The sequence below is a fragment of the Puma concolor genome, chromosome B4 (genome assembly GCF_028749965.1).
Source record: "Puma concolor isolate L17-30 chromosome B4, mPumCon1.1.hap2, whole genome shotgun sequence".
NCBI lineage: Eukaryota > Metazoa > Chordata > Mammalia > Carnivora > Felidae > Puma > Puma concolor.
This window is the reverse complement of record NC_141673.1, coordinates 94602920-94625421: the sequence shown is the minus strand read 5'-3', so window position 1 is coordinate 94625421 and position 22502 is coordinate 94602920. Positions and strand designations below refer to the sequence as shown.

General features: G+C 38.1%; 2 protein-coding genes across 3 annotated transcripts in view; one reads left to right on the top strand and one right to left on the bottom strand.

Annotated features, from left to right (window-relative positions):
- The window catches only part of PDE6H (phosphodiesterase 6H), a 186692-nt gene that overhangs the window by 72679 nt on the left and 91511 nt on the right, over positions 1-22502 (top strand). The gene's annotated exons all lie outside the window — the stretch shown is intronic.
- On the bottom strand, positions 1642-4989 carry MGP (matrix Gla protein). The gene is made up of 4 exons (XM_025930435.2): positions 4831-4989; positions 3350-3382; positions 2422-2497; positions 1642-2021 (listed from the first exon to the last, which is right to left on the bottom strand). The coding sequence occupies exons 1-4, from the start codon at positions 4889-4891 to the stop codon at positions 1880-1882; spliced, it is 312 nt and encodes a 103-aa protein (XP_025786220.1). The 5' UTR covers positions 4892-4989; the 3' UTR covers positions 1642-1879.

The following is a 22502-nucleotide window of genomic DNA, read 5'->3' as shown; positions in this document are numbered from 1 at the left end:
AGGGAATTGTACTCAAATCCTTGGCTGGGAACCATCAGCTGTCAATATATCTGGTGGCCAGGGGCATATCTCAGCTTGAGTAATACACCACGGCATTCACTACAATGTCTTCAGAAAGTTACCGTTCTGAGTCTCAATTTTACCATCTAATAAATACTACTCATCTTCTGGGCTATTGTAAGACCCAATGAGTTATCACATGCATAATAGCTTAGAAAATGATAAAACAGTCGTCGTTACATTTATATGATGATGGTTTAAATTATATAACGCACATTATTATGATGAATGTAACAGTTTCAAAATTGGGGGATCCCTCCCAGGCATGACTAGTCAGTCTGTGTTTATACAGCTTTCATTGAAAACCCTTTATGAACAGAACTTAGTACCAAGTCTGTAGAGAGAAAAGAAATTACAGTTTCTTACCATAACGTTAGCCAAGAAAATATACATAAAAAGAAATTTTGATCAAAACATGAATTGAATAAGGGGCTCCTGGGTGGCTCAGTCGGGTAGGTGTCCAACTTTGGCTAGGTCATGATCTCACGGGTCATGAGTTTGAGCCCTGTGTCGGGTTCTGTGCTGACAGCTCAGAGCCTGGAGCCTGCTTCAAATTCTGTATCTCCCTGTCTCTCTGTCCCTTCTCAGTTTGTGCTCTCTCTCTCTCTCTCTCTCTTAAAAATAAATAAACATTAAAAATTTTTAAACGAATTGAATAATGTTATTGTACTTGACTCTTTACATATATTCCTCAAGGGCTAGACACTGGCTCGAGTGGTGTGATAGGAAGTGGGTGGATTTAATCATTACTGATTTCATAAAGTGCTTGGGTTTTGTGCTGGATTTTGAAGGATTAGAAAGATCATCCACTAAAGACATGAAAGCAGTGGGCCTACCAAAAGGAATGGATGATAAAGGTGGGCATGAACAAGTTCTCATGGCAAAGAAGAGAAAGTTCTGAACAGGGATTGAGAAGTCCTGGGCTCTGTCTCTAACTACCAAGCGGGAGACTCTGGAGTCTCATTTTCTCATTGACAAACCCGGCTTAAGTGAGTTATAGCGTATTGTCTGGCTCCAAAATTCCATGATTGAATTGTTAAAAAATCTCTGGTGATTGTGAAAGCAAACATTTTCTTGGCCTAAGTAAAAGTCAAAGCTGTGACATCTTAAGAAATGATAACACTCAGGAAATTATGATGAGGGTGATGAGCCAAGATAGAACCTGGAATCCACACAGGAAGGATTTAGGACCATTTAAAGTTTGGGAGCAGAGTCGCCTGTCTGGCCCAGTCAGAGGAGCATGTGACTCTTGATCTTAGGGTTGTGAGTTTGAGCCCCACACTGGGTATAGAGACTACTTAAATAAATAAAACTTAAAAAGTTTGGGAGCAGGAAAATCATATGATTATCTATAATGTTTGAAAACCCTGGAAATACTAAGAAGCAATCATTCACCAGTCCCAAGGTAGAGTTTAGACAAATTATGGCTGGGTGACTTATGCCTTCTAAGTTTCATTCTTTCTATGCAGTTATGTTTCTAATCAACACCAGAACATGATTAACAGAATCTCATATTCTGGGTTAGGTGGGCCATGATTTAAATATCTCAGCATTTTGCCGGAAGAAATCAGACTCACAAAATGAAAGTATCCAACCAGCAGTTTATTTTGTAATAATTACACATCTTAAGTCCTTCTTGACTTTCACTATGCTTCGCTTTCATTGCTTATCAATCTGGGGGCAGGGAGGAGGGCTGCAGCCAGACAAGAACGTTTAAGAAATAAGCAGTTTGTATGTGTTTATATAGTTCAGTGATGCTACTGCAAAGGAATACAAAACCAGGCACCAGCCTCTGGAAAGAAAGAGACTTTTTCCAATCTCATTTGCCCCCTCGGCGCTGTGGGAAATAGCGATTGTAGGCAGCATTGTATCCATAAACCATGGCATAGCGTTCGCAAAGCTTGAAGTCATCACAGGCTTCCCGATTGATCTCATAGGTGGGCTTGGTCCTTTCTCTAATCCTAGAAAGTGGGGGGAAAAAAGAGGCCCCAAATGAGAACATAATAGAAATTTTTTTTAAAAAAGGAAAAGGGGGAAAAAAGAATGAGAAAATATAGGAGACACACCCCAATATTAAGAGATACTTAACAGGGAGGAAAGGTGGAACAGGAGTAATTTTTTTTTTTTTAATAAAAATAGAAATTTTCTTTCTGTCCTCCTTTTCCTTCTCCCTCCCTCTGCTTTCTGGGTCTTTCATAAACTAGTCTTATTGAAATTCAGTTGTTTTCTGTATACTGTTTTTAAATTCTTTGATTTAGGGGGCACAATTAGAAATAATATATATGATTAAAAAAAAAAGTTTCTCATTCCATTCCGATCGTTGGGAAAAATTACCTCTTTCCATCAAGTTTTGTTACCCACCTTTCATGGGCTTTAGCTCTCCATCTCTGTTGCGGGGATATAAAAGTATTAGCATTTCTCCTGTTAGTGAAGGGATCTTAAAAGAAAAAAAAGATAATTATAGTTTTAGGGAAACAGTAGTTGAAAATATTTCCATGAATAGTCCCTGACACATATATATTTGAAAACTCATTAATTCATGCATTCCATGTAACTAGAGATCTACAAAAGTCAAAGGGAAAGATAAAGCCAATTTCATAAACTGCCTGATCAAAGGAAAGCAGTGTATGTATTTTAGAGACTTATTACATAGGCCACAGTAATTTCTGTTTGTTTATTTCCCCTTTGGGAAATCATTTTGCCGTTTTCAATTTTGGTGTTCCTATTCGGTGTGTTTTTAATTCCTGTGAGGAGAAATTCTCTCTGTCCTGAGGAGGGACATGCTTGTAAAGCATGACTTTTGATTACTGGAAATGGACAGTGTCAATGTTATGAAAATAGTGAAAAACTGAAAACGAGAGTGTTACGTTACTTCTTCCCACACTCAGTCTTTGAAAGTCCAGATATTCAGTAACATTCAATGTAATGCTGATGACTGCGGTTTCCCAGCTGACTAGGCCTCTAATTCCTTACTCTGCCATTTGTTGTTACTCCTTGTTTTCCATCTGTGTGGTTGATGTGGTGCCAACTTAAAATTTCCAAGTGAGATTTTATGGCTCCTATTCTGTCGAATGCACTTTCAAGGCCATATTATGCTATTTCAAGCTTAAAAAAATTGCTCGTCTGGCGATTTTTACGGTCATTAGATTTTTAAACGTAGTTTTCCAAAAGAGACCCTCTTTCTCTTCCCTATATTACCTCAATGTATTATCATTTTGTCTATTTAAGACTAGGGAGAGAGATTCTTTAATACATGAGATTTAAATAAGGAAGTCAAATATTCACTTACAAATTTCATAGGATTCCATGCTTTCATGAGATTCTGGAATAAAAAAAATTCATTTGATTGTTATTTATCAGACATGACAATGGTCTGCATTTGGGGAAGGAAGGAGAGAAAAGAGTCAAAAAGATGTGAAGAATATATTTAGCAGTGTGGTTATTACAAATTTCAGGCATTTTGGATTTGCAAGTTGTGTTTCTAGCTCTGTCCTTGGTGTAATTATCTCTACACTTCAGATTTGCTGATGTTGAAGGAGCTAGTCGTCACGGCCTTGACTGAAATTTCTCAAGGGCTATGAGGTCCTCAGGCTAGTGAAATAAGATAATTTCGATGTTGCACACAAATCTCCAGAGAGGCATCTTTTCTGATTAATTTGGGACCTGGCTAAGAGCAGAGTTGAGAAAGGGACAGAAGGGTCCAGAAAATAGCCAACGTCCTCCAGGCAGACTGGGGAGATGGTCAGTTGGGCTTTACCAAGACAGGTTTTTAAGAGGTTCCTAAAGCCTCTTAAGGACCTGTGTTAACTTGGCAGGCACAAAACCACTGGCTCCAGAGGACAACTCACACTGGGCGTGATGCCAGTTCAGAGAAAGAACTGAGATGATGCCAAGGCAAAAGTTTTCTTCTTTCCACTGCTCTCCCATGTGCTGCAGGTAAATTTGGCAATAAGAGGTTTATATTCGTAAGCAAGTGGTTTTATGTAAAAAATTAAAAAGGAGATGAAAATACCAAATCCTCTGATACAGAAACCATGTGAATAATTTCAAGAGTGAGAAGAAATACAGATGGTTATTAGTATGATTTAGGTTTAAGAACATCTAAGATATCCAGATAACTGAAGCGTAAGACTGATCAAAAATAATCTTGCTTTGGATTTTCTTTCATAAGCTTTGATCAGACACAGATATAATTAACAACATAGAGAAACCAGGTGAAATTTATCTTTGGACAATAGAAATTATACCGTCTATTTTTCTCTGAGGTTCTTTAAATGTAAAACTTCGTTTTTAGATCAATTCACTGAAGAAATGTAGTAAGTTTAGGAGATTGTCTTGTCCCTGCAGAGAGAGCTATACTTAACACTTCATGTGAAAACTGATTTTCTTAAAGGTGAGTGATTTAACTAATACCTTTAACCAACAGTTCCCAACGTAGAAGTAAACATCCCTAAACATGAGAACTCAGGGGCTGGGAATTTCATATCTTCTTTCTGAAACAGTGAAGTGTCTAGGTGAATAGTGACTTACCAGAGACAGGACATGCCTGTCAAGTTGTATACGAAAGTCTGGATATTTAGTATGTAAAAAAAACACTTGATGGAATGAATCAGTGTCCACAGGGCTTGGGAAATGTTAAGTTAACGATACTTTAAGATTATATCAGAGAAAGGGGGAAGAAGAGGAGGAGGGGGAGGAAAAAATGGAAGTAAACTGAAATCAGAGACAGGAAAGAAACACCAGAAGCATGGCAGAAGAAAGGTTTCTCACCATAGCACAGAACTGCCACGGCCAAGGCAGCCAGAATGGAGAGAAGGAGCAGGCTCTTCATGGTGTCTCTGTGGTCCTGTGGGTTGGTCTCACTGGCTTGCGCAGCAGCAGAGGGGAGAGAGGCTCCTGCAGGCTGTCCGTGAAAGGCTGTGGAGTTTTTATAAGAACTAGAGCAGCTGAAATGGGAGGAACCAGTGGGAGGGGGCCAGAGAAGGTGGAGACTGGTTGGCCCTAAACTAACACTGGGACTTTTCCCAAATATTCATTCCTTCCAGATATTATCTACTCTGGGTGGGCAGTTTTCCCTCACTCCTGGACCTGACTGTGCTGTAGCAGGATGCTGCCCTGAGACAGAAGTTGTGGCCACCCTATATTTGGGGCCAGATCTGGGCAAAGTTCCACAGAGAAGGGAGTTGCCACAAACACGTGTTTGCCTTTCTGATTCCTTCTCTGATCTACTCTCCTGGCCCTGAGTGCAGTCTGGTTTGAAGACAGAGCTGCAGTGTTCTGCTCGCTCCCCTGATGGATGGACGAGAGGTTCTGAGGGCAAAGGACTCCACTTCATAAACTGGTTCTCATACAGACTTACTTTCCCAGTAAGGTTGGGCTGTCAATTCTGGATCACTTGGCATGTGTCCGGTGATACGCAACTTTTTTCATTCTTCCAAGCCCTCAGCACAGCAGAGATGCCCAGTGATGCCATGGGTTCTGTTTCCTCCCTTGGCCCCATCGTAACTTGCCCATCCAGTTTTGTGACTTGAGTCCTAACCTGTGCCCTGAGGCTCTCTTAGGCTGGATATCACTGATCTAAAGTGCAGTGAGGATAAAAGGGTACTCATCTCTTATTTTCTGAAGGCAGTGTCTTGATAATGAACTAATCCAATACTCTTCGTGAGTGATAGGTGAGAGGCTGGTTACTGTGCTAGGTGCTCTGGGGGATCTAGAGACAAACAAGACACGTCCCTAAGGAGGTAAATAATAGCTTCTTGTATATTCGCTTTGCTCTTTAGCTGTCATGTATCCTCAAACATAGATTCTCACAAACTCACACTTCCACTATACCTTCAGTAGCAGAAATGCTGTTTCTTTTCTTTTTTTATAGGAGACAGACTGTAATTTGGTGTCTCTGGTTATCCTGGAGGCAGAGCTTTTTTTTTCTTCTTCTTGGAAATTTAGAAAACTCTTCTATCAAGATGTGTCTCTGCTGCCTGGTACCCGAGTCCTCTTGGCAGACAGGTAGACTTGAGTCACAGAGCAGCAGATTGTAGATGAGCTGAAGCTGCAGGAACTCTGACTCGGGCTCGAACAGCAAAAGGGTTGGGAATGAGAGCGGGTGGTATAGTTTTCAATAATAGTTTCTTTCAAGGAGCAGTGATGGACAGTTAGGTGGAGCCTCATTCTTTTAGTCTTATTGGAACGGATTTCCTTCCCAACCTCCCCCCGCTGAAGAGCTTTTAGGATTCCCTGTTAAAGGAAATAGTTCAGAACCCTTATAATCTGAAGGATTCATGAGTTGTGAAGGACCAATAAAATTCAGGCTTTCCCTCCAGATTTATTCCTATTAAGAGGCATATTCTTTGTGATAAAATCTTAAAGAAGACTTCAAAAGGAGATGTCTTATCCCTGTATGCTTATCCCTGATAAAGTAAACCCATCATGATTTCTGGTCACAAGATTGGTGGTTGTTTCCCTCTTTAAATTACAAACTTGCAGGGAGCCTGGGTAGCTCAGTTGGTTAAGCACTCTTGGTTTTGGCTCAGGTCATGATCTCATGGCTCATGAGTTTGAGCCCTGTATCGGGCTCTGTGTGACAGTGCAGAGACTGCTTGGGATTCTTCTCTCTCCCTCTCTCTCTCTCCCCCCCTCCCCCCCCCACTTGTGTGCTCTCTCTGTCTCTCTCTCTCTCTCAAAATAAATACATAAACTTAAAAAAAAAGGTTGAAATCACAAACTTGCTCTCAGGGTTGGCTTCAGTGCCCTTTTTACAAGAGAAATCATCCAAATTGTTATATTTGCAAAAGATAGTTTACTACATTGCATTTACTTCATTTACTGCATTGCTTGTTTGGGGAAAACAAACTAGCCGTGGCCTATTCATGTAGCATTTTATATGTACTCAACTCAGTTACTAACTCCCAATTTACCTGATATGAAGCAAGTTTAGTTCCAATGTTGCTTATCTAAAATGAGTAGGACACTCCACCTCCTCTCCACCCTATCTCCAGAATTAAAGAGAATTCTCTCTTTTCCAGCTACAAACACGTGCTTTGTTTTTTTTTTTCAATATATAAAGTTTATTGTCAAACTGGTTTCCATACCACACCCAGTGCTCATCCCCAAAGGTGCCCTCCTCAATACCCATCACCCACCCTCCCCTCCCTCCCACCCCCCATCAACCCTCAGTTTGTTCTCAGTTTTTAAGAGTCTCTTATGCTTTGGCTCTCTTCCACTCTAACCTTTTTTTTTTTCCTTCCCCTCCCCCATGGGTTTCTGTTAAGTTTCTCAGGATCCACATAAGGGTGAAACCATAGGGTTTCTGTCTTTCTCTGTATTGCTTATTTCACTTAGCATAACACTCTCCAGTTCCATCCATGTTGCTACAAAGGGCCATATTTCATTCTTTCTCATTGCCACACAGTACTCCATTGTGTATATAAACCACAATTTCTTTATCCATTCATCAGTTGATGGACATTTAGGCTCTTTCCATAATTTGGCTATTGTTGAGAGTGCTGCTATAAACATTGGGGTACAAGTGCCCCTATGCATCAGTACTCCTGTATCCCTTGGCTAAATTCCTAGCAGTGCTATTGCTGGGTCATTAGGGTAGGTCTATTTTTAATTTTTTGAGGAACCTCCACACTGTTTTCCAGAGTGGCTGCACCAATTTGCATTCCCACCAACAGTGCAAGAGGGTTCCCGTTTCTCCACATCCTCTCCAGCATCTATAGTCTCCTGATTTGTTCATTTTGGCCACTCTGACTGGCGTGAGGTGATATCTGAGTGTGGTTTTGATTTGTATTTCCCTGATGAGGAGCGACGTTGAGCATCTTTTCATGTGCCTGTTGGCCATCCAGATGTCTTCTTTAGAGAAGTGTCTATTCATGTTTTCTGCCCATTTCTTCACTGGGTTATTTGTTTTTTGGGTGTGGAGTTTGGTGAGCTCTTTAAGATTTTGGATACTGGCTCTTTGTCCGATATGTCATTTGCAAATATCTTTTCCCATTCTGTTGGTTGCCTTTTAGTTTTGTTGGTTGTTTCCTTTGCTGTGCAGAAGCTTTTTATCTTCATAAGGTCCCAGTAGTTCATTTTTGCTTTTAATTCCCTTGCCTTTGGGGATGTGTCAAGTAAGAAATTGCTATGGCTGAGATCAGAGAGGTCTTTTCCTGCTTTCTCCTCTAGGGTTTTGATGGTTTCCTGTCTCACATTCAGGTCCTTTATCTATTTTGAGTTTATTTTTGTGAATGGTATGAGAAAGTGGTCTAGTTTCAATCTTCTGCATGTTGCTGTCCAGTACCATTTGTTAAAGAGACTGTCTTGTTTCCATTGGATGTTCTTTCCTGCTTTGTCAAAGATGAGTTGGCCATACGTTTGTGGGTCTAGTTCTGGGGTTTCTATTCTATTCCATTGGTCTATGTGTCTGTTTTTGTGCCAATACCATGCTGTCTTGATGATGACAGCTTTGTAGTAGAGGCTAAAGTCTGGGATTGTGATGCCTCCTGCTTTGGTCTTCTTCAAAATTACTTTGGCTATTCGGGGCCTTTTGTGGTTCCATATGAATTTTAGGATTGCTTGTTCTAGTTTCGAGAAGAATGCTGGTGCAATTTTGATTGGGATTGCATTGAATGTGTAGATAGCTTTGGGTAGTATTGACATTTTGACAATATTTATTCTTCCAATCCATGAGCACGGAATGTTTTTCCATTTCTTTATATCTTCTTCAATTTCCTTCATAAACTTTCTATGGTTTTCAGCATACAGATCCTTTACATCTTTGGTTAGATTTATTCCTAGGTATTTTATGCTTCTTGGTGCACTTGTACAAACACGTGCTTTGTAATGCACATTAGCTTGGTCTTTTCTGGCCAGATTCCAACTGTGCTCTGTCAGCCTTCTGACATCACAATTATTTTTTTTTACACCTCTGAATCCAAATGTGAAAATCTTACACTTCTCTTTCCAATTTAAGCTTCACCCCTTCCCCACAAGTTTTTTTCATCACTGCTTCCACTGGATTTCTAAATTTGTAAGCATTTTTCCTTATCTTCTTGCTCTTTGCAAGGCTAACACTTTCTGTTGGAAAAGGTCTCTCACCAGTCACTCATCTTCCCTGTCTACTGTTTTCCATTTACTTATGGGTTCTCCTATGCTAAGTACCATTTTTATATAATTTGTAAAAATTAATAGCATGTGCGAGAATTCAGAGCCCTTCTTTTTTCTCTTCTCCCATTCCACTCCCTGTCTCAAAGATAATTTTGTATGTGCCAACTCCAGTTATGTGTTTTTATGAAGAGGATTGGGCTAACTCAATGGGGAACTCAATGGGGGCTTTGTATTGGAAAGGGTCAAGATTGATTCATTGGAAAGAAGAGAGAGGGAGAGAAAAAAATGGAGGTAGAAAAAAGTGGAAGGAGAGAAATAAGAAGAGCCTTGTAGGAGAGTTTTAGATAGAGGCTGAGTCACAGAGAGAAGAGCTTTGAGGCAGCTGTAAGATGTGAGACATTAAAAGTGAGACATCAGAGGGGTGCCTGGGTGGCTCAGTCTGTTGAGCATCCGGCTTCAGCTCGGGTCATGATCTCACGGTCTGTGAGTTCGAGCCCTGCATTGGGCTCTGTGCTGACAGCTCAGAGCCGGGAGCCTGCTTCGGATTCTGTGTCTCCCTCTCTCTCTGCCCCTCCCCTGCTCATGCTCTGTCTGTCTCAAAAATAAATAAAAACATTAAAAAAAATTAAAAGTGAGACATCGGGAAGGACAAACAAGAGCTGCTTTGGTTATGAATAAGATTGTTTGAGATTTTAAAAGATTGAGAATTACCAGAAAATGTTACAATTGGGTTTTTTAAAAATGTTTATTTATTTTGAGAGAGAGAGCATGAGTGCAAGCAGGGGGAGGGGCAGAGAGAGGGAGGGAGAGAATCCCAAGCAGACTCTGTGCTGAGAGCCCTGACTTGGGGCTCCATCTGATGAGAACTGTGAGATCATGACCTGAGCTGAAATCAAGAGCCGAAATCCTAACTGACTGAGCCACCCAGGCACCCCTTAAAATAGTTTTTAATGAACGTTGGTTGCTAGCTTGTATTTTCTTCATTGAAATATCTTGTAAAGACTAGACTACATGAAGCTCCAGCTTGTATCTGGATTTTAGATAATTATGAAAGACGTTTTTCTATTAGTGCGGAGCCTGCTTGGGATTCTCTCTCTCTGCCTCTTCCCCCAACCCACTCAAAATGAATAAAATAAACTAAAAAAAAAAAAAGGCTTTAAAAGTTGCCAGCTCTTTTTAAAATTAATAGCTAATATTCTTGTTATTATGCTTACTAAATTTCTGTTAAATCATTTGCTGTTGTTTAAAACTAGTATTCTATCTTCCTTCGAACTATTTCTCACAACTTGTGACTGTGCTCTCAAGTTCCTGTGTACTACGATTTGATGAGCAAAGCCATCATCCTCTCCCTTCCCTTCATGTCTTGACAGATGTTGACTACACAAGTACTTTGTTTCCACCTCCTTCATAGAGACATCGGCTCATTCCCCCTTACATCCCAGCTCACCAGTCCTACCTGCAAGGCTCCTCTTCCTGTGAGGCACCAAATCTCCTTCAACTCCTACAGATTATTTGGGTCCATTGCTTGCTGTTGTAAACTTCCTGAATATAGGAAGGAGCATTTTAGAGTTGGAATAATGAAAGGCGAATACAAGGATGAACCAGAATGTGGGATGCCAGTAGAAGAGATCTAAGGGGATTCCTTCCCCTCCAGCTAAGGCCACTGGTGCTGTGGGAGAAATTTGCCAGACTTTTCCTTCACACCTCATTCTGAAGCAGCAACTGGAGTCTGATGAGCAAATGGCCAAACTTTCCTAACCTCATGTCCTGCCAAGACAGGAGACATAGAAGCTGTTCTCTATTTTGCTCTGAGTTGAAGGAGCAGGTTGTAAACTGAACCTTGATTTCCAGTTTTGCTTGGGGTGGAAGTAACCGTAGAAATTGACTTTGCCGTCATTGCAGAACCTGTATTCTTGTACCAAACCAGAGTAAATGTCAGATGACAGTCAGCAAACATGAGTGTTCATAGACTTAGTGATTTCTAAAGTAAGCTGAAAGGTTTTGGAAAGCAGCATATTTGAGTTAGAGCTTCTTTGGATAGACAATTTAGTGTGCAGAGTCCTGAACAGAGACATGGGGTATTTGGGTTCCAATACCAAATTCATCCCTTTCTCTGATTTTGCGAGCCATTTAACTATCCAGGTGTAAGTGGTGATACGCAAATCTTTCATTCTTATTGTTAAATTTCAAAAGACATTGAAGAAATCAGCATTTTAAATATGTATATCTTTTTATAATTTTATCTTTATTTCTGAGACTTTAGACTCATGCATCCCTGTACATGCGACCACAGAATTCCTTAAGCAGGTGTCAGAACCTTGGGGAATATTGCATGGTTGTATCAGCAATTAAGTCATATTCTTTGAGATCAAATAGCCCTGTGTTTCTATGAAATCAAATAACCCTCTGCCATGAAGTTACTGTATGACATTGGATAAAATATACATAAAATATATAACCTCTTTGAGCCCTAATTTTCTCATATATAACATGTGGATAATTACATTCAGTTTATAGGATAATTATGAAAAGTAAATAACATAATGAATAAAAACTGATTATCATACCTATATGATACATGATAATATTACTTGGATAGTTACATGATTATTCACATCTGCTATCTTATTGAAATATTGAAGTTTTAATGGAAAGGAAAAGGGTAGAGGAGATGATCTATATGGGAAGACAGCTGTCCCCAACCAGAAGCCCAGTGTATTTAATATCCAGGCTTCTCTGCCTTTCCCCAGACATTTCTGTACATGGTTCCCTAGATGCCCCTCCCATGTCTGAGTTTGACAAGCATTTATTTTCACTTAGTTCAGCTAAGACAAGTTAAGAAGAGACAGGGATTCAGTGGTCAGGAAGCTATGGCAGTTAAGGAATCTGAGATGTAGAATCCGTTCAAGGATCTTCCCTTAAACGAACAGAACGAAGAGGTCAGCACTGTGCTGTGAAGCTGGCTAGGTTTCTGTCTCTCACTTCGTTGCCCTTTGTTGTCCTAGAAAGTGATTTCTGTTTACATTTTCAGGGCTGGTGCTGCCTAATTCTTCTCCCCTTTGCCTTTTTCCTTTACTGGCAAGACCAAGGATATTAGTGCTGCCAGTAAAATAATACTATGAACTCATAAAACCAACATTCTGTAAATAAAGCTGAATCTCATGGAACAGAAAAAAAAAAGTCTGACTGGAGCCAGGAAAACTCCTCAAAGAGACAAAATACTTAGTCTGAAAAAGAGAGGACGAATAAGCAAGGACGGACAGAGGAAGTAGAATTGGTGAGAAATACATTAATTTTATTACTATGCCATTATTTTAGTCACAGAAATACTATAGAAAAGGGTAACTCTCTTGGCATGTCCTCCAACAAATAGTTTTCTGAAGAGCTTCTGGCAGATCTGACCATTTTCCCTCTCCTCCATTCTCTCCCTGAATTCAGAATTCTTTGAGCTTGTCGTCAGTGCTTTATGCAATGTTCTGCAAATAACGATGCTCCCAAGCGCTAATAAAAACTTTGTCCAACGAGAAAGCATACCACTTAGACTTTTCTAGGGCCGGTTGGCCGCCCAAACAAATTTTTAAAGAAGAGGAACCACTACTTAAATTTGGGACCTAATGTCACCCTTGATTCATGAGGCTAGGGTCCATCTCTCTATTTTTCTCCATTATATTTCCAGTTTAGAATTGGCACATAGAAGATGCTCAGTACATTTGTTAAATGGATTGATGGTCGGATGGCTGGTTGGATGGATGAAAGAATGACTAAACCATGAGACTACTTCTGTCTCTGGAGGGCAGGGTCAGGCTTCTCTTACCCTCCTGAGGGCAGGTGGAATACAAGATCTTGTTTTGCCTGTGGCTTCTGTTGCCCACGTTATACCACCCTGCCAATTTCACAAGATCCCTATATAGTCTGAAAACACTGCCAGTCATATCACTGTCTCTCTAATCCCTTTGTTGTCACTCCTGGGAATATCTGCAAATAGTCTCTCCACTAAAGAATACTCTTTAGTCATGGGAAAATATCTATATAAAATATCTATATAAATTCTGACGTGGTGCTGAAACTCTCGGACTGGAAGATCATGACCTGAGCCAAAATCAAGAGTCGGATGCTGAACCGACTGAGCCATCCAGGCACCCCTCAAAATTAGTTGGCAACTTTTAAAGGTGACATGAGAAATGAAAATATGCTTTTTGAAATCCTTCAATTAGAGACAGATATCTGGATGGATCTTGTATAATCCAAAGGTACTTCACTTAAATGAGAATTTAAATCATTCTTAAAGTGGTTTTAACTTTAGGAAACAGATTGACTAGGAAACTTTAGGAAAATCTAGTAGCTAGCTGCATGGAACAAGTCTAGCAAATTCTTTTGCACTGCAGCACATTTTCACCTGCTCTTGCATTGCTCTCTCGGACAAAACAAACAAGTTGGGGACGTGAACATTTCTCATCTTCATTCCTTTTTGGTATTCCCTCCATACTTTTGGTATTCCCTCAGACAAACAACCATCCCATTAAATAGATTGGACTCTAAAGAAAGGCCCTGTAAGAAGTAAATAGCTCTTCTGGCTGAGGGATGTGCTTTTTGGAATAAGAAAGTCTACGGAAACAACCTAAGTGTTGACAGATAAATGGAGAAAGAAAATATTGTATACACACAATGGAGCATTATTCAGCCATAAAACCGTTTGTGACAACGTTAATGAACCTGGAGGATGTTATACGAAGTGAAATAAGCCGGACACAGAGAAACAAATCCTGTATGATCTGTCTTACATATGGAACCTAAAAAAGTCAAAATTCCAGAAACAGAGGATGGAATCAGTAGTTGCCAAGGACCAGGGGTAGGAAATGGGAAGATGTTGGTCAAAGTGTACAAACTTTAGTTACAAGATAAGTAAGTTTTACAGATCTAATGTGCAGCATGGTAAATATAGTTAACAATACTGTACTGTATACTTGAAATTTGCTAAGAGAGTAGATCTTAAGTGTTCTCACTGCACTAAAAAAAAAAAAAAGGTAACTATGGGAGGTGATGGATATGTTAATTAACTTGATTGTGGTAATCATTTCACAGTTTGCATATCGAACCATCACATTCATCTCAAATGTATACAATTTTTATTTGTTAATTATACAAATTATACAAATTTAGTTTTAGTAAAACTAAAAACAAAACAAAACAAAAAAAGGCCTGGATTTAAATTCTGGCTCTGCTGTTTATTCTTTGTGTGACATTGGACAAACTATTTAAATTCCTGAGCCTCGCGTTCCTCAGTGCCACATATAAGCATTATAAAACCTGCCCCAAAGGACTGTTGGACGGATTAAATAAGACAATAAATATTAAAAAAAAAAATAAACCAATAAATTTAGAGCTCCTTGAGTAATGGCTGGCATGTAATGCCATGGAATACACACATTCAATAAATATGATTTCAATAAGATCGGGTTAACTTCATTGGTTTAGTGTTACTTAGGATTTTCCCCAGTAGTGGAGGAATAGATGGCCAAAGCAGAGGAAAGAATGGAAAAAGTGGAAGCGACTGAATCAGCAAGGTGTCCTCCAATGGGAACCAAATTGGGGGCTGGCAGAGCTCAGTTTAATTCTTACGCTGCCATGTAATGCCTACGTGACTTTTGATCCGAGAACTCAATTTTCTTTTCAAGCACTAGTTGGAATAGACTTGTACAAGTTTGTGCTGCTAGATAATTTCATCCTTGAAGTGGATCAACAAGATAGAAAATTATTCTCTAATCCAGTGTTTGAGGGAACACTCTGTTCTTAATGCTGTTTTGGGAGTGGTGCTTCCAGGACTGACTGGTGTTTGGATGGCAACGCTTAGGCCTGAAAGCCGCTAGCAAGATGTCTTACAAATGTTCCATTCAAATCACTGCCTGCCAGTAGGGCCCAGGCAGCTGTTGTTTCCCAGGGCAGTCAAATATCTTCGTACATTTGCATGAGATGTGGATATGCTTTGAAATCTTTGGGACAAAAAAAAAAAAAAAAAAAAAAAAGATTTTTTTCAGCCAGTGTTTGGTCAGTGAGGGAAAAATCTCATGGAGGAGATGCGTAATTCTGCAATTTCTCTCCTTTGTTTCCTCATCTGGTCATTGCCAATCCTGGAAACAGGACGAAATTCAGAAAAAGGATCTTTAGACAGGACACAAAGGAAAAAATTTCAGGTTAGTATTAGGGAGCGTAGGGTGCAGAACATGTCTCTGCTGATCAAGCTACAAAGCAAATGGGTTGTATAATAAGAGATTGTTTCCACATCCGAATTCTCCCCAATAGAACCATTTTGGAAAATAACGCTGTGAAATGTGTGTCAGGATGACCCGTGGAGACTTAATTTGGCCCTGCCTGCCGGCGTTGACTTAAGCAGTCCCATAACCAGGGCTTATCTGAATCCGGGTGGCCTCACCCAGACTCTGTTCCTTCCAGTTGATCATTCTGTGTTTCCTGTCTTCCTCATAATCTTAGATTATTTATTTCCTGTCCCTATAGAATTTGGAAAGCGACTTTTATTCTGTTGAGGGAGTTCTTCCTCTGGTTTTTTGGTAGGAGATAAATGAATGGGTATAAGAATGGGATCAACAAGATGTAATGTAGTTTTGTGTTGTTTTGCAAGAGCAATAGAAGGGCAGGTGAAATGGATATGGGCTGGAATGTGGATTAGTAATGATGAGGGTTCGGCATGAATACTCATTTGTCTTGCTCCTCCTCCAGACTTTGAGGTCTTTGAGGTTAGCCTCTGGATCTGATTCATCTTTAAAACATACAACAGTAGCTGCCCACTGCTTGAATTAAGCCAATAGCCCTTTCACATGTGTCCCCGGTTCTCTGGTGACAGAAAACAGTGGAAAAGAGCACAGGCTTTGGAGTCAATGGGACAGAACGTGAGTTCTGGTGTGTCACTTTGTGATCTCTGCCATTTCCCTGATTCTCATTTTCTTTATCTTAAAAAAAAAAAAAAAAATGGCAGTGATAATGCAAAGTAGCCTGTGCAGTTGTAATGAGGATTAAATTAAATAATGCATGAGCACATGTAGCGGGCATAGTGCTGTCATATAGTTAATATACCATGAAAGTAACTATTGTTGTTATTTCAAACTAACTATGTGACTGTGGATAAGTCATTTTCTCACTGTAGCATTTGACGGATAACAATTGTTACATAAATTGTTATAAAGATTTATTGAGATAATCCTTATAAAATACACAGTGCTTGTGATATAGTGGTTAGTCATTAAATGTAGAAGTCATTAAACCTCTACTCCTGGTTGTCTTTTTCATTCTTTTCTTTCACTATTTCCCTGCATATAACCAATACTCTAGCCAAAATGAGCAACTTGTTCCTAAGACGTCCCTCAACCTTTGCTCCTTTTATTGTTTACTCTCTTTTTCTGTTTTTCTGCCTCTGTCTATAACAACCTTGGGCATTTTTTGAAGCTTATCTCAAAAACTACTGACTTCATGACATATTAGTTAAGTTAGCCTCCAAGTGGGTTATTTTTTTTCCCATTAAACACTCCCTTAATACTCTTTTATTTCTTTACCACTACATATCTTCTTCCTTTTTGAGTTTACAGGCATTTTTGTTCTCTGTCTTGCTACTTACCTTCTCCCCAGCTGTTGATGGTAAAATCACCGGTCTCTAGGCACATTTATCTGCCAGATTCTAGCTCATTAGCTAGGAAATTATCATTTCCAGGGAGATTGAAATCTTTCTTTCTGAAAGAAGAAAGGATTCTCTTGCTGAGTTCACATATTGAGTTAAATATCTCTGGTATCTTCTCATAGTAACCGTATATATGCCAAATAGCTTGAAACAAAGCCCAATTTTTAATTTGAAAAGGAAAAAGATGACTGGCTTATTTATAATTAATATACAGAAAGTTAATTCTAAAAATAGGGTAGGGCAATCCAAAAGCTTCTCATCTACCTCAATTTGCAAAATTTTTATATTCACTAAACATTTACTGAATAGCTGAACCATTTTCCCTCTTCCCAGAAGCTGTGCTGTATTTATTGGAATGAATCTCAGCACTTTCTTCCCATTTTCAGATGACTGTAACATATGAACTTTCTTACAAGGTCAGCAACCAGAGCTGGAGGATTTGTGGGGATTTGTGTTTTGAAGCCAAAGATTCTTGGAAACGAGAAGAAACTTTGATACAGAGATTGGCTATTCTCTATATTGTGGACTCTCCAGAAAAGCAGTTTGTAACATACTTAATATTTTTGTGCCAGCAATAAATCCAATGGACAATGGCACAAAAGTAAAAATGTTCCCGGAACAGCTGGAGGCCTTTGACCTTAGCAAGTCTGGCAACTTTGACTTGGTTTTCTCAGTCGCCACATTCGGCCTTCATATTGTGCTTCGTACCTGGACTCACCCCTTCCAGGGTCACGCACAGTTTATCTGGCCGCATTTTTCCTGCGGAGGCTCAAAGATACATTTTAAAAAAAAGCAAACTCACTGCTCTTCTTGCTGGCGAATTTCTCTGTTGCCCTAAACGAAAGCAACAACGTAGGCTGCCGAGTAGATTTCGCAAGGCTTACTTGTAGGAATGGTTTCCATATGGTGTAAGATTAATTATTCAAACACAGAGCAGTTGAAGAGCCCTAAGGCATTTTAATTGTCGCGAAAGAAAAGAACAAGAAAGGAAAAGATACTGAAACATGTCAGTGACTCTCGAAATAAATTTATGCAGGTCAAGGCATGGAGCCTATTATTTAAGCTATGTTTTAAGGCCTTAATTTATGTTTTGTGGAAACATAGGCCTTAAATTATGTTTAAAAATTCACTAACAGTGTGTACCAAAATTGAAAAAAAAAATACATGCATAATAAAGAGACAGTTCTTATTATTCTTTAAAGAGGACCAGGAGTAAAAGGCAGACAAACAACTGAACAAATCTATGATAAAATTCACATATGCCTACAAAACGCAAAATATAGCCTAAAATATTATCTTCATATAAGGAATATAATTTTATTTATTATTTTTTAAAATTCTTATTTATTTGAGAGAAAGAGAGAGAGAGAGTAGGGGAGAGGAGCAGAAAGAGAGAAAGAATCTCAAGCAGGCTCAATACTCCTCATAGGGCCTGACATGGAGCTTGATCCCACAACCCTGGGATAATGACCTGAGCTGAAAGCAAGAGCCAGACGCTCAACTCAGCCACCCAGGTGCCCTTAATTTATCTTTATAAAGTTCTTATGGGAAAATGAAGGCTTAGAACTCTCCACTGACTTGTCTAAACGATACCAATACCATGGGCTTACATGCCTTGGGCTTTACCTGATTAGAACGATTCTATGTGTGCATGTTTATATGTTTGTGCATATACCATTTGTACTAAATTACAGTATATTAGATTATAGATATTTAAAGAGTGAAGATTATGTTCAACTCCTATCTGTATTGTAATGTAACACATGGCACATGGCCTGGCAAGTAGAAAGCATGTTATAATTATAATACATAAAACAAGTTAACATAGTGACAGAGCAGTTTTTAAGCACAATAATGATAATTCATTCATTTGCTCATTTATTCTACAAATGCTTATAAACTGCCTACTCTATCTGGATACTGTATGAATTAAAATTCATATCTTTTCTCAAGCAATTAGAGGGGTAGGAAGATATATAAACAAATAATTATAAATACTGAGAGAAAATCTTTTACCAGTTGTATAAAAAATTATACTGTAGGAACTAATCCTAATATAATGGTAATTTTAGTTAATGTAAATGAGTCAAGCTCACCAATTAAAATACAGACTATTGAACTAGATTTTTCAAAAGAAGTCTAATATTATGTAGTCCTTACGGGAGACATTTAAGACAAAAGATACAGAGAGATTTTAATTAAAAGAATGGAAAAATTATTTCAAGCAAATCTGAACCAAGAGAAAGTGGGGTATCACTCTTAATGTATGACAAAGTAGAAGTTGAGAAAAAATATCATAAAGGACACTGGAGTATGTTCTATACTGGAAAAAAAAAAAAACACCAGTAGAAAAGAAAAACATAACCATCATGAACATGAGCACGCCTAACATTTCACTGCATGCACACTCAACCTGGCAGCCTAGGACAAGATCAAGCAATAAGTTACAGAATTTCAGGGATAAACAAATTCTAAGACTGGATATTTAACACATACACCTTTCTTTGAAACTCAGAAACTGCTCACCAAAGAATACTTGTTTTTCTATCCTATTCTGAAAAATATTATACTTCATGACACAAAGGAAGCTTCAATAGTTCCAAAGTACCAACATTATATAGACTACATTTTCTGATTATAATCCAGTAAATTTAGAATTTAATATCAAAATGACAGCTAAAAAAAAGTCAAACGTTTGGAAATTAAAAATATATTATCAAATAATCTTTAGGAAAAAAATGAAATAAAGGATTAAAGGAAATAAAGAAATGCTTAGATCTGAATAATAATAACACTATATATCAAGTTTTGTGAGAGCCAATCAAATTGGTGCCGAGAGGGAAATACATAGCTTTACAGGCATTAATCAAAAAAAAAAAAAAAAAAAAAAAAGAGGCTGAGCTAAGTGAGCTAAGCATGCAGTCTGAGTTGGAAAATGAGAAAAAGAGCAAGAGAAAAACCCAAGAAAAGAAGGAACAAAACAATAAGTATACAATAAGAAATCGATAAAATATAGAGCAAAATGTAATATAGGAGGTATTTATCCAAGCTTATTGTTTGAAAGATAAATAAGAGAAATATCTCTGCAAACACAAAAGTAGAAAACCCAAAACTGGCACGAGAAGAAATAGAAAATTTGAACAGACTATTAAACATCTAAGAAATGAAAATGGCAACCAAATATCTCCCCTCCAAAATACCCCCTGCCCAGATGGCTTTTTAGTTCAGACATACACATCCTTTGAGAAATAGTTTCTATCTTATACAAGTTGTTCTGCCAAATTTTAAGAGTGTTAAAGATATATAGTTTGTTTTATGAGTGAGTTCTTCATTATAAAACCAAATTAAAAACTGCAGAAGAAAACAAAATTGTAGGTCTATTTTATGAATGTGGATACTAGAATCTAAAATAAAATATTAGTTAACATAGTCTTAAAAATATTAAAAAGTCTACATACTGATCAAGTAAGTTTGTACCAGGAATGCAAGCATTTTTAACATTAGAACATAAATCAATGTTATTCACCGTAGTAACAGATCCAAAGACAAGAAGTGTGTAATTATCTCAACTGATGCAGAAAAAGCAGCTGGTGATGTATAGCTTTTGATTTTATATATATTTTTATACTGATTTTGTATTTATGTATTTATAAATATAAACATGATGTAATTTACATATAATTACATATATCTTACCAAATTAGGGATATATTGGAAATTCGTTAAATTGGTAAAGTTATATGCCAAAAACTCACAGCAAACATTCTTCTTCTTTTTTTTTTTAATGGTTCATAGCTTTTTTTTCTTTCATGTTTATTTATTTTAGAGAGAGAGATAGAGACAGAGCGCAAGCAGTGGAGGGGCAGAGAGAGAGGGAGACACAAAAACTGAAGCAGGCTCCAGGTTCCAAGTTGTCGGCACAAAGCCTGATGCGGGGCTCCAGCTCACAGACTATGAGATCGTGACCTGAACCGAAGTTGGACGCTTAACCAACTGAGCCACCCAGGCACCCCCAGGAAACATTCTTCTTAATGGAGAAAGTAAAAACGCACTTCCTTTAAAACTGGGGATAAGAAAAGTATGTTTATTGTTATCACTATTGTTTGTCACAGAACCGGAAGGCCTGACCTGTGTTATACAGAGAGAAAAGAAGTAAAGCAAGGACTGGATGGGGAGAGAAAGATAAAGAACTTTATTTTTTTTGGAAACGATGTTACCCAAAACACATAAAAAATAATCATCCATTCAACAAACTATTAGAATCCATGAGAGTTTAGCAAACTTGCCTATCACAGATCAATTGACAAAGACAATACCATTTCTTTACATCAGAAATAACTGAAAAATATAACGAAAATGGAATACATTTCATAATACCAGCAAGAACTGCTGGGTGTCTTTGAATTAATATAATCAAGACTACATAGACTCTCTATGAAGAAAATGCCAACACTCTAGCAAGAGTGATGGAAGATAATCTGAATAGATGGAAATAACTTCCATGCCCGTGGATAGCGTGATTTTCCGCTATAAAGATATCAGTTTTCCTGCACTTAATCTATAAAGTCAGTGCGATCCCAATAAAAATTCCAGTTGTAAATTTTGAGATGTCATAAAGATAATCTCTTAAAAATTTTACTTTTTATGTTTCACATTATAATCTTTAATTCATCTGGAAATATTTTTGTCCTGGCTTCTTTTATGTAATAGTACATCCTTTCCTTATTGATTTGCAATGTTCTCAAGCTGCCTTCAAAGAGGAACTGTTTCTGGTTTCTGTATTCTGTTATATACCTGTTTTCCTTGTGCCATAACAAATCTTACAATTTCCCAAGACTTCTAATAATTCTGTTGTCTGGAAGACTAAGTGTTCTCCTTTTCTTAAAATTATTTTGGCTATGCTTGGCTTTTTGGCTTCTCATATACTCTTGATTAGCCTTGTCAAATTTTATTTAAAATCTTTTTGGGATTTTTCTTGGAATTTTATTTAAAATGATTGAGAAATTTGAGGAGAAATGACATCTTTAGAAAATTGAATCTGTCCATCCATGGCCATGACATGTTTTAAAACTTCTTCAGTTGGTTTTATATTTTTTATACAAATTTTACATTTTTTCCCGTAAAGATCTTGAACATCTTTTGTTTGATTTATTATGACTTTCAGTGTTGTTGTGAATGGCATTTAAAAGTTACACTTAAATATAATTTCTACTGGTGTATTTAGGAACACTGAGGATTTTAAAAATACCCTTTATTTTATTTTTATTTAATTTTTTAAAATGTTTATTTATTTTTTATTTTTATTTTTTCAACGTTTATTTATTTTTGGGACAGAGAGAGACAGAGCATGAATGGGGGAGGGGCAGAGAGAGAGGGAGACACAGAATCGGAAACAGGTTCCAGGCTCTGAGCCATCAGCCCAGAGCCTGACGTGAGGCTCGAACTCCCGGAACGCGAGATCGTGACCTGGCTGAAGTTGGACACTCAACCGACTGAGCCACCCAGGCGCCCCTAAAATGTTTATTTTTGAGAGAGAAAGAGACAGAGCAGGAGCAGGGGAGGAGCAGAGAGAGAGGAAGACACAGAATCCAAAGCAGACTCCAGAAAAAAAACTTCTTTTTATAACACTGTAATCATATTGATTATCATATTAATTAACTCC